This window comes from Bison bison, unplaced genomic scaffold, assembly GCF_000754665.1.
Source record: "Bison bison bison isolate TAMUID 2011002044 unplaced genomic scaffold, Bison_UMD1.0 scf7180017864270, whole genome shotgun sequence".
Taxonomy (NCBI): Eukaryota; Metazoa; Chordata; class Mammalia; order Artiodactyla; family Bovidae; genus Bison; species Bison bison.
The window spans coordinates 2,308,842-2,321,412 of NW_011494842.1; the positions used below are offsets into that span (position 1 = coordinate 2,308,842).

The window sequence follows — 12,571 nt, forward strand, 5'->3', positions numbered from 1 at the left end:
CTAAAGAAAGCTGAGCACCGAAGAATTGATGCTTTTGAACTGTGGTGTTGGAGAAGACTCTTGAGAGTCCCTTGGACTACAAGGAGATCCAACCAGTCAATCCTAAAGGAAATCAGTCCTGAATATTCATTAGGAGGATTGATGCTGAAGCTGAAACTCCAATACTTTGGCCACCTGATGCGAAGAACTGACTCACTGGAAAAGACCCTGATGCTGGGAAAGTTGGAGGTGGGAGAAGGGGACAACAGAGAATGAGATGGTTGGATGGCATTGCTGACTCAATGGACATGAGTTTGAGTAAGCTCTGGGAGTTGGTGATAGACAGGGAAGCCTGGCGTCCTGCAGTCCATGGGGGCTCAAAGAGTTGGACACGACTGAGCTACTGAACTGAACTGAGTTTACAAATTTAGTTCTATGATCCATTTTGATTATTTTAATTCCTGTGTGATATAAAAGTTAAAGTTCTTTTCTTCCCTTTTCTCCCTGGAGACCTGGTCATAAAAAACCATTTATTGCAAGGTTTTCATTTCCCATAGAATTACATGAGCATTTTTGCTAAGTATCAATTGATCAATATATGTGTTAACTGATTTTTGAACTCTAGATTCTGTTTTACTCATCTATGTGTGTGCTAAGTCACTTCAGTGGTGTCTGATTCTTTGTGACCCCATGGACTGTATCCCGCCAGGCTCTTCTGTCCATGGGGATTCTCCAGGCAAGAATACTGGAGTGGGTTGCCATGCCCTCCTCCAGGGGATCTTCCAAACCCAGAAATCAAACCCATGTCTCCTGTATTGCAGGTGAATTCTTTATGGTCTGAGCCACCAGGGAGCCCAGAATAAGTCTTGAAATTAGATAGTTTAAGTCTCTAAATTTGTTTTTCTTTTTAAAATTGTAATAAATTATTGAGGTTCATGTAAATTTCACATAAGTTTTAGTATAAGCATGAAATTTTCTAACAACAACAACAGAAACTTCTGGGGCTTGTTAAAGAAATTTTTTAGTTTGAAGTACTTTTGTATTTACAGAGAAGTTATAGATAAATAGTACAGTGAGGTTTCCTTATATACCTTACCAAGTTTCTCATGATGTTATTATGATGCATTGTCAAAACTAAGAAATCAGTATTGTCAAATTCCTGCAAATTAATCTGAACTCCATACTTTATTTGGATTTCATTAGTTTTCCATGAAGGTCCTTTTTCTGTTCCAGGATCCAATCCAGAATACACCACATTCCTTTTTTTTTTTCTTATCATGTCTCCTTAGTCTCTTCTTATCTGTGATGATTTATTAGTCTTTTCTTACTTTTTATAACAGTTTTGCAGAGCATTGGTTAGGGTTTCTGTTAGAAATCAGTTCACATTTGTCTGATTAGACGGGAATTATTTCAGGGGTGGTGGAGAAGGATAACACAGAGGTGAGTGTCCTTCTAGCAAGGAGAGATAAGAAAGCCTTCCTCGGCGATCAATGCAAAGAAATAGAGGAAAACAACAGAATGGGAAAGACTAGAGATTTCTTTAAGAAAATTAGAGATACCAAGGGAACATTTCATGCAAAGATGGGCTTGATAAAGGACAGAAATGGTATGGACCTAACAGAAGCAGAAGATATTAAGAAGAGGTGGCAAGAATATACAGAAGAACTGTACAAAAAAGAGCTTCATGACCAAGATAATCACGATGGTGTGATCACTGACCTAGAACGAGACATCCTGGAGTGTGAAGTCAAGTGGGCCTTAGAAAGCATCACTACGAACAAAGCTAGTGGAGGTGATGAAATTCCAGTTGAGCTATTTCCAATCCTGAAAGATGATGCTGTGAAAGTGCTACACTCAATATGCCAGCAAATTTGGAAAACTCAGCAGTGGCCACAGGACTGGAAAAGGTCAGTTTTTATTCCAATCCCAAAGAAAGGCAATGCCAAAGAATGCTCAAACTACCAAACAATTGCACTCATCTCTCATGCTAGTAAAGTAATGCTCAAAATTCTCCAAGCCAGGCTTCAGCAATGTGTGAACCATGAACTTCCAGATGTTCAAGGTGGATTTAGAAAAGACAGAGGAACCAGAGATCCAATTGCCAACACCCGCTGGATCATCGAAAAAGCAAGAGAGTTCCAGAAAAACATCTATTTCTGTTTTATTGACTATGCCAAAGCCTTTGACTGTGTGGATCACAATAAACTGTGGAAAATTCTGAAAGAGATAGGAATACCAGACCAGCTGACCTGCCTCTTGAGAAACCTATATACAGGTCAGGAAGCAACAGTTAGAACTGGACATGGAACAACAGACTGGTTCCAAAGAGTAAAAGGAGTACGTCAAGGCTGTGTATTGTCACCCTGCTTATTTAACTTATACGCAGAATACATCATGAGAAACGCTGGGCTGGAAGAAGCACAAGCTGGAGTCAGGATTGCCAGGAGAAATATCAATAACCTCAGATATGCAGAAGACACCACCCTTATGGCAGAAAGCGAAGAGGAACTAAAGGGCCTCTTGATGAAAGTGAAAGAGGAGAGTGAAAAAGTTGGCTTAAAGCTCAACATTCAGAAAACGAAGATCATGGCATCTGGTCCCATCACTTCATGACAAATAGATGGGGAAACAGTGGAAACAGTGTCAGACTTTGTTTTTGGGGGCTGCAAAATCACTTCAGATGGTGATTGCAGCCATGAAATTAAAAGACGCTTACTCTTTGGAAGAAAAGTTATGACCAACCTAAATAGTATATTGAAAAACAGAGATATTACTTTGCCAACAAAGGTCTGTCTAGTCAAGGCTATGGTTTTTCCAGTGGTCATGTATGGATGTGAGAGTTGGACTGTGAAGAAAGCTGAGCGCCGAAGAATTGATACTTTTGAACTGTAGTGTGGGAGAAGACTCTTGAGAGTCCCTTGGACTGGAAGGAGATCCAACCAGTCCATCCTAAAGGAGATTAGTCCTGGGTGTTCATTGGAAGGACTGATACTGAAGCTGAAACTCTAGTACTTTGGCCACCTCATGCGAAGAGTTGACTCATTGGAAAAGACTCTGATGCTAGGAGGGATTGGAGGCAGGAGGAGAAGGGGACGACAGAGGATGAGATGGCTGGATGGCATCACTGACTCGATGGACATGAGTTTGAGTGAACTCTGGGAGTTGGTGATGGACAGGGAGGTCTGGCGTGCTGTGATTTATGGGACTGCAGAGTCAGACACGACTGAATGACTGAACTGAACTGAGTGTCCTTCTCATTATATCAGAGTAAATACCATCCACATGTCTGATCATTGGTATGTTAACCTTGGTCCCTTGATTATGGTGTTACAGTTTACTCTTGTACAACACTGGGGTTATGGGTATAACCTTCCTCACAGTTGAAAATCCAAGTATAATTTATAGTCTGCCCCTTGTGTTTATGGTTTCTCTGTATCCATGAATGTGAATCCATGGATGATTCAACCAACCAGGAATCATGTGGTGCTATATGTATATAAATCACGTGGTGCTAGCGTGTGAGATGTACGCTAGTCAGTACATTCTTTGGCATCACCCTTCTTTGTGATTGGAATGAAAACTGACTTTTCTCAGTCCTATGGCCACTGCTGAGTTTTCCAAATTTGCTAGCATATCAGTGCAGCACTTCAACGGCATCATCTTTTGGCATTTGAAGTAGCTTAGTTGGAATTCACTCACCTCCTCTAGCTTTGTTTGTAGCGATGCTTCCTAAGGCCCACTTGACTTCGCATTCCAGAATGTCTGGTTCTAGGTGAGTGATCATACCATCATGGTTATCTGGGTCATTAAGATATTCTTTGTACAAGTCTTCTGTGTATTCTTGCCACCTCTTCTTAATATCTTCTTCTTCTGTTAGATCCATACAGTTTCTGTCCTTTATTGAGCCCATCTTTGCATGAAATGTTTCCTCGGTATCTCTAATTTTCTTGAAGAGATCTCTAGTCTTTCCCATCCTATTGTTTTCCTCTATTTCCTTGGATTTTTCACTTAAGAAGGACTTCTTATCTCTCCTTGCCCTTCTCTGAAACTCTGAATTCAGTTGGGCATCTTTCCCTTTCTCCCTTGCCTTTAATTTCCCTTCTTTCTTCAGCTATTTGTGAAGCCTCCTCAGACAATCACTTTGCCTTCTTGCATTTAATTTTCTTGGGATGATTTTAGTCACTGCCTGCTGTCCAATGTTACAAACCTCCATCCATGGTTCCCCGGGCTTCTGTCTACCAGATCTAATCCCTTGAATCTACTCATTACTTCCACTGTCTAATCACAAGTTATTTGACTTATAATATTGTAAATCAATTATATTTCAATAAATATATAGATGAGGGGAAAAGACATGAATATATAATTCTCAAAGCCAAAAAAAGGTGTAAAGTGGCCCTTAAATGTACAGAGATGTTCAACTTCACTCATAATAAGAGAAATACAAATTGAAGCTATACCAAGGTACAATTACCCACCCATTAGGTTGACAAAAGTTCAAAAGCTTGAGTTGAAAATCCAATCTTCTTGTCCGGACTGTGAGTAAACAGACAGTTTCATATATTGTTAGTGTCCAGGCAAACAGTACAACCCTTACAGGGATGTGTGACAATAATTGGGGCAGGAAGACTGGAAAGTGACCCCCACCTGCTGGTGCTCATGTCTTTTTTAATTCCCTACTTTTGAGTGTTCCTGGGACCTATGACTTGCTTCTAACCAACAGGTATCACTCCAGTAATGATGGTACATTATGAGGGGCTCCATTTAGAGCCTACTTGCTCAATTCTGCCAACGAAGTGAGTTAATGTGGATGTAGATACTTGTGCAGTGAGGCCTCCAGATGAGAACACAACCCAGCACACCTCCTGGTTACTGCTTTGTAAGACCCTACTCAGACACCTGGGCTTCCCAGGTGGCATTAGTGGCAAAGAACCCACCTGTCAATGCAGGAGACATAAAAGATGTGGGTTCAATCCCTGGGTTGGGAAGATCCTCTGAAGGAGGGCATGGCAACCCACTCCAGTGTTCTTGCCTGGAGACTCCCATGGACAGAGGAGCCTGATGGGCTACAGTCCACAGTGTTGCACAGAGTTGAACACGACTGCAGGGACTTAGCATCTGTGCATGCACACAGATAACTCAGTAAAGCCATGCCCAGACTTCTGGCCCCTAGAAACAATGAAATAATCAATGTGGGGTTTTTTTTTCAAGCACTTAAAAAGTAATTCATTTTTCCTAAATTATAATGCCAAACCATAGCAGTCAAATAGAAAAATAAGAGTATTTGAAAATAGTGTAGCCTGAAACAAATCATAATAGTTAAAGAACTGTTAAAATTCCAAACCCTTTGATGGCAGTAGAGTAGCTAACTTTCCTGGATCTTCCCTTCTGTTTCTAGAGATGTTCAAGGCACTTTCACAAAGACTCTTATTTAATTTTCCTAAAAAGAAAAATCTATTAAGTTGAGAATAGCAATGTCATTTTGAAATTAAAATCAAATTAAGAGCAATTAAAGAATTTACCCCAAAGTGCACTGTCCTTTACATGGCATAGCCTGATTTTCAGGCCTAGTTTGTGTGATCCCTTTATGCATGATGTCTTCCAAATTTCTTGTCTGTTTATTTGGTTAGCCAGGAGGAGCTTACCCAGTCTTACATCTTTAATATATTCTCTGGCATACTAGAGTTTTGTTTACATACTAAGAATAAACCATGGAAAAAGATCAAAGGTAAATTATAGTGTTTAATAACAAAGTAAGGATCTTCTTCAAAATTAAATTATATTTTCATGGTCACGCACCTTCCACCAGATTTTGAGGGTTGCAATGGTCACATACTAAATTACACCTCATGCTTTCATTTTTGTGGGTAAGTACCAAAGACCACCACATGAAAGGAAATACACATGCGATGCAAGTTTCACATCTCTGTTTTTGGTTAAATTTGCTTTTTAAAAATAACTGGTTTGCTGTAGAATAAATCATCTTTGACATTAGCTGCAGAGACTGGATTGAGGAATAATGTTTAGCATGACATTTTCTATTTATCTTATATCAGGAAGGAATTAATAATAGAATAGCAAAATCATAACTTCGAGGTTGAGACATGTTACATGCCTTTTTTCCTACCAGCCAAACATATTGGTATATACCAGGATCTCCAGGTCATAAAAGGAATCAAGTGATGAACTTAAGTTCTGGATACAGTACTGAATTTCATCAACTAGTTGTGTATAGCATTGGAAAATTTTATGGAAGATAACTAAGCAGAAATCCTACTTTCATCTCCCAATGAAACATTTTTGAAACAGTCAAGAGATCATTCATGGGTCAAGATTACTGGCCATCATCTTATTGTAATCACCCTGCATAATCTTCCGACAGCATTTGCAATAGTTCTGTCCACAAATGCTCTATCCCATTTCCTTTTGCAAATAGCTCTATCCCATTTCAAATGCAAATAGCTCTGTCCACAAATAGCTCTATCCCATTTCCTTTATCTTCCCAAAATTGAGCATTTGACAATAAATCATCCATTTTGCCTACCTTGATGTGCTCCAGCAGTTGTACATATAGTCTTATATTATGTTCAGCACAATACTAAGCACTCTGGGTGATTAAAAAAACTCCTATAGGATGTGTTTCTATCCTTTAAAGACTGTGCAAGCCAGGAAACCAGTGCCTACATAAATGAGACACTTGCTGAACAATCTGGCCATTATAAAACTCAGTACCAAGTGCAAAGCCAGACAAAGCCATTGTGGTTCACTAGGGATGGGTGGGTGAGTGCAGAAAGGGTGTAGAGTCTCTTCCTTGAGATCTGGGTTAGAACCAGTGTGGTTCTCAAAGTGTGGTTGCAAGACCAGCAGTATCAGCATCTGTTGAATTAGAAACTCTGGAGTGAGGTCCACCATCTGCAGTTTATCTAACACTCTAGATGATTCTGATACAGCTAGAGTTGGAGAATCTCTGCTATACATTATAAAGAGTAGGTGCTGTTTTATTCGTATGATTCTGTATCCTTCTGATTATCACTCTTGACAAGAAGTACAAAGAATAAGAAGAAATTAAATTTTCAAATAATTGTGGAACTTCATTACTGATACACGTTGCTGATGGTGACTTTTTTTTTTTTAAATGCCTCTTAATCAGAGTAACATATTAAAATGGAGTTAATGATCAAAATAATGAAAGGGGAAGTCTTTACCAACCGAAGTGGTCATGTAATCCCAAATTAGTTGTTCCCACTGTTGGACAAACCTGTATTCAAGACAAGAAGCAAAGTTAGAACTGGACATGAAACAATGGACTGGTTCAAAATTGGGAAAGGAGTACGTCAAGGCTGTATATTGTCACCCTGCTTATTTAACTTATTTTCAGAGTACATCATGCAAACTGCTGGGCTGGATGAATCATAAACTGGAATTAAGATTGTTGGGAGAAATATCAATAACCTCAGATATGCAGATGACACCACTGTTATGTCAGAAGACGAAGAGGAACCAAAGAGCCTCTTGATGAATGTGAAAGAGGAGAGTGAAAAGCTGTCTTAAAACTCAGCATTCAAAAAACTAAGATCATGGCTTCTGATCCCATCACTTCATGGCAAATAGATGGCGAAAAAGTGTGAACAGTGACAGATTTTATTTTCCTGGGCTCCAAAATCACTGCGCATGATAACTGCAGCTAGTAAATTAAAAGACACTTGTTCCTTGGAAGAAAAGTGCTAAAAAGCAGAGATATTACTTTGCCAACAATGGCCCATCTAGTCAAATCTCTGGTTTTTCAGCAGTCATGTAAGGATGCAAGAGTTGGACCGTAAGGTGGCTGAGCACTGAGGAATTCATGCTTTTGAACTGTGGTGCTGGAGAAGACTCTTGAGTGTCTCTTGGACTGCAAGGAGATCAAACCAGTTAATTCTAAAGGAAATCAACCCTGAATATTCATTAAAAGGACTGATGCTGAAGCTGAAGCTCCAATACTTTGGCCACCTGATGGGAAGAGCCTACTCTTTGGAAAAGACCCTGATGCTGGGAAAGATTGAAGGCAGGAGGAGAGGGGATGACAGAGGATCAGATGGTTGGATGGCATCACTGACTCAGTGAATACGTTGCTGTTATTGTTCACTCAGTTGTCTTTGACTCTTTGCGACCCCATGGACTGCAGCACACCAGGCTTCCCTGTCCTTCACCATCTTCCAGAGTTTGCTCAGACTCGTGTCCATTGAGTCAGTGATGCCATCCAACCATCTCATTCTCCGTTGTCCCCTCCTTCTCCTGCCTTCAATTTTCCCCTGCATCAGGGTCTTTTCCATTGAGTCAACTCTTCCTATCAGGTGGCCAAAGTATTGGAGTTTCAGCTTCTCTGGGAGATGGTGAAGTACCGGGAAATCTGGCGTACTGCAGTCCATGGAGTTGCAAAGAGTTGGACATGACTGAGCAACTGAACAACTGTTAGACAACTCTCTTGCCCCCTTTAATTTATATACAGATGATCTAAACTATGGATTTGCTTTAGTATGACAATCACATATGATAATACCTGGAGGTGGTGGAAGTTACCTAATGACTCACAAGTCTGCCATGGTTCTCAAATCATCAGAATTAGCTGTTCACATAAATTGCTGGGCCCTACCATCCAGAATTTCTGACTCAGTGGGTTTGTAGCAGGGCCTGAAATTTTGCATTTTGGAGAAGTTCCCAAGTGAGGTGAAGCTGATCTGGCTTGAGTAGGGACCATCCTTGAGAACCACTGACATGGGTGGTTCCTCCTGACATGATCAAACTGGGTCCTGCTGCTCAACTTTTACAAAATCAATACTCGCAAATGTTGGTGAAGAGGAAAGTCGCCTTTAATCAGAATGCCAGCTGTCCAGGGAGAAGGTGAACTTGTGTCTCCCAGAAACATCTCTGAAGATTCTGCTCAGCCATGAAAGCTTTCAAAAGAAGTAGGAAGCCATATCAGTTGATCATTGGGATGGGGGTCAGAGTCCTTGCCATCCCCCTGCGTGCCAGCTTGAGTGCAGGCTTGTCAACTCCTCATAATCTTTCTTTAGATCTTGTCTGGTTCCCACAGTTTGTTTGGAAGATTACTGAACCAGAAACTGGGGAAGGTATCTGATCATCTGTCAAATGCTTATTCTTCACTTCTATTATACTTCTTTTATCTCCAGAAAGAATCAAAAAGTTAGGCAAAATATTGTGTAATCCAAAGATCTGAAAAGTGTGTCAGGACTGGAGATAAGTAGATCAAAGGGTTCCTGGTTTAAGGTTAATGTCAAGACAAAGGGATATCTTGCTGAGAGCTCTTTCCTGCAAAGAGCTTTTTCCTGCCCAAAGCTGCAGTACTGATCCTCCAGTGTCAGAACTTGACATAGTTCTTTTCTCTAATTTTTCAGGCTTTTGAACTTGTTGCTTTTGTGAATCTGACAGCCATTTTTGTTTCTCTTTGGTATTTTTATAAACTTTTCTGTAGAAATGTTGGGTTGGTAGGACCTCCCTGACCTCTAGTTTGGTTAATTTACAGGAAAACATTATCTTTTGCCCCCTTCTATTCTCAACTGTCATCTAGTGTTTGTAAATAAAACTGGAATAGATTAAATATTTGGCTTTAGTTGTAACTGTGCTAATGAAATGCAAGAATTCATAAAAGTGGGAGAAGCAGTGTTTATATAATGTGATGTGGTTGGATTTTTTTCTAAGGGTGATTGTGTTAGCCACATGTTATTGATTCTTCCTCTGTGGTTCATTTTTTACAATTTGGGGAGTTAATTAGGATATGAAGCTATGAAAAATGGTGTTGACACGTGCTTTAATACATGTATTCTGAGACTTCCCCCCTGCCACCTTTTAAACTTACCCAGACTCAGATATGTGAGTTATTTACAAGAAAAATATTTTCATTTTGGTTCTACTTTCTCTTTTGCTCTCATGTCCAATGAAATGTACTCTCTGGTACAATTCACATGTGGCATAATTGTTTGCTGAGAACTTTGCTTGTTAAGACATAATACTTTGCCAAACAGACATACAACCTCATGGCTTTTTATGACCAATAGGTTTTAAGAAGCCTAAAACATCTATTTCAAGGGACTTTTCCCAACTGCCCTGTATTTTTTGTCCAGACAGTTTAATGGCCATATTGATCTGTGGATATTATACCCTTTAGAATTAAATTCAGCTAAGACTTATTTTTTAGTAAGCATAATGTCATGATATGTTTTTGCATGCTAGCAATGGATTCATTTGGGAAAAACTTAGAGCATGCCAGAAAGTGAATGTAAAATAAGATGCATAAATAATTTGAGCAGAATAATTTAAAGATATATAACTGAAAACTATTATAATTTTAATAGCTACCTAAAATACACATTAATATGTTTATTTTAAACTAATACCAGATTAAAGTGCTGAATAATTTCAAGTAATAACCTATAGTAACTACATTCTTAATGAAAGCTTTGTTTTGATTTTAAAATGCAACTCTTGAGGGGTAAGGTCACATATCCAACAGGGTGATCAATTTTAAAGTAAAAGTAAAACTATGAAAAGGACTGATGTAAATATAAGTGACATTTACTTTGAAGACAGAATCATCCTGTTCTCATAAGAATGAGTATACGTGTATCCCAGTTATCTTATGACTACTCAATTATCTTCTGTCATGTATAGGTTTGATGTTTATACAGTCACCTTATGGATTTCAGAATGAATTATCTGATGTCAGGAAAAGTTGACATCAATAATCCAGACAACAAGGACCTATTGTATAGCACAAGGAACTATATTCAATATCTTGTAATAAACTATAATGAAGAAAAACCTCAAAAACTATATATATATATAAAACAGAAGAAAACCTCAAAAACTATATACACACACACACACACACACACACGTGTATATATGCCTGCATATGTACGTGTGATTGAATCACTTTGCTGTACACCTGAAACTAATACAGCTTTGTAAATTAACTATACTTGAAATTTTTTTAAATGAGGAAAGAAATCCAGAGGGAATTTTAATTTTTTGTATCTAATGTGCTTTAGTATATATGTGCTGTGTGCTTAGTCTCTCAGTCGTGTCCAACTCTTGGCGACCCTGTGGACTGTAGCCCTCCAGTCTACTCAGTCCATGGGGATTCTCCAGGCCAGAATACTGGAGTGGGTTGTCATGCCCTCTTCCAGAGGATCTTCCCAACCCAGGGATCGAACCCAGGTCTCCCACATTACAGGCGGATTCTTTACCAACTGAGCCCCTGGGGAAGCTGGTAATGTTGCATACATGTAATGTTGCATATTACTATTTTAGTGAGCATACCGGCAAATGGCATTCTCTGTTTCTTTTTATCATTAAAAGGGAGAAGCAGGACCTCCAGGTGCTCCGGGGCAGGATGGATCTCGAGGAGAACCTGTGAGTACCTTCTGGATTCAGTTCTAAAGGATGATGTTCTTCATCGATCATGAAATCCTTTGACTATTTAAGTTCTCCTCTTCTCCTCCCAGATGTATAGGAACTGTGGAATGCTGTAAAGTATTAAAATAGTCAACCTTCTTTTACAAACTGGGTAAGGTTTTGCTAACAGGAAATTTATGTACTGAATGAATCTGTATCACAAAAATGACAAGCAGGTGCTTGACATGACAAGGAATCATGGCCGTGGATAGTGAAGGTATTTAGGTTTAACCTCTCCTCCTAAACCGGCAGATAGAAAGCTGGGGGTTACAGAGTGGGACTTCATGCCCTCCTCTGCCCATGCCATCAGTTCAGAGAAGGAAGGAAAGATCACTTCGTCCTTTTTCTCTGACTCCTCTGTCCTTCCTGCTGGCTGGTGGGAAGGAAGCAAGGTTTGCTGCACCAGATGTACTCTGTTGGGAAAGCAATTAGAAGATTAAATATCTAAAGTTTGCCCATGTTTTCTGGATATAATTCTTCTGGTCTGTATTCTCTTCCAATTAAGAGTGTATATCATTATGTTTTTCTCTTATTTTGCCAGTCACTGAAACTTTGGTTTTTAGAAATATATCCCATGAAGATTGATCTTTACCAAAGATCAGATATTTTTTCATGTGTGAAAAAGCTTTGAAAAACAGGAAAAAAAATTGTATTAGATTTTGTGATGCAAAGAAATGAAGACTCCTCTGTTGTGTGTGATCTGGTTTTAAGTATTTGTGATGAAGATATTTGGCCCCTCTAAAAGGAATGTGTTCACTCTATTTGTTCTATAAATGTGGCAGCCAAGAAGATTAGTGGTGCTTAAGTAGGAAGGACAGAGAGCTTATATAAACGCTTTAAAGCTAATTAAACACAGCTTGTAGAAGCAGGATGGTGATTCATCCCTGCAAACATTGATAAATGTGAACATTAACTCTTACAATTAAAATTGAGGATAAACGATGTATTTTACTGGGAAATGATATTTCTTTAAAGTACAACTGCATGCACAGGCCTGTTCTTTGAAACTTAAAGGCTGGTATTGATCAATCCTAAGAGTACTTTATTTACTTATTTATTTTTAAATTTATTTATTTTAATTGGAGGCTAATTACTTTACAATATTGTATTGGTTTTGCCATATGTTGACATGAATCTG

At 39.0% G+C, this 12,571-nt stretch overlaps 1 protein-coding gene across 2 annotated transcripts in view; it reads left to right on the forward strand.

Annotated features, from left to right (window-relative positions):
• Nucleotides 1-12,571, forward strand: part of COL21A1 (collagen, type XXI, alpha 1) — a 236,889-nt gene that overhangs the window by 175,404 nt on the left and 48,914 nt on the right. For both annotated transcript variants that reach the window (XM_010848536.1, XM_010848535.1), the window contains exon 17: nucleotides 11,338-11,391. In XM_010848536.1, coding sequence (XP_010846838.1) covers nucleotides 11,338-11,391 — 54 coding nt within the window. The remainder of the gene's footprint in view (nucleotides 1-11,337; nucleotides 11,392-12,571) is intronic.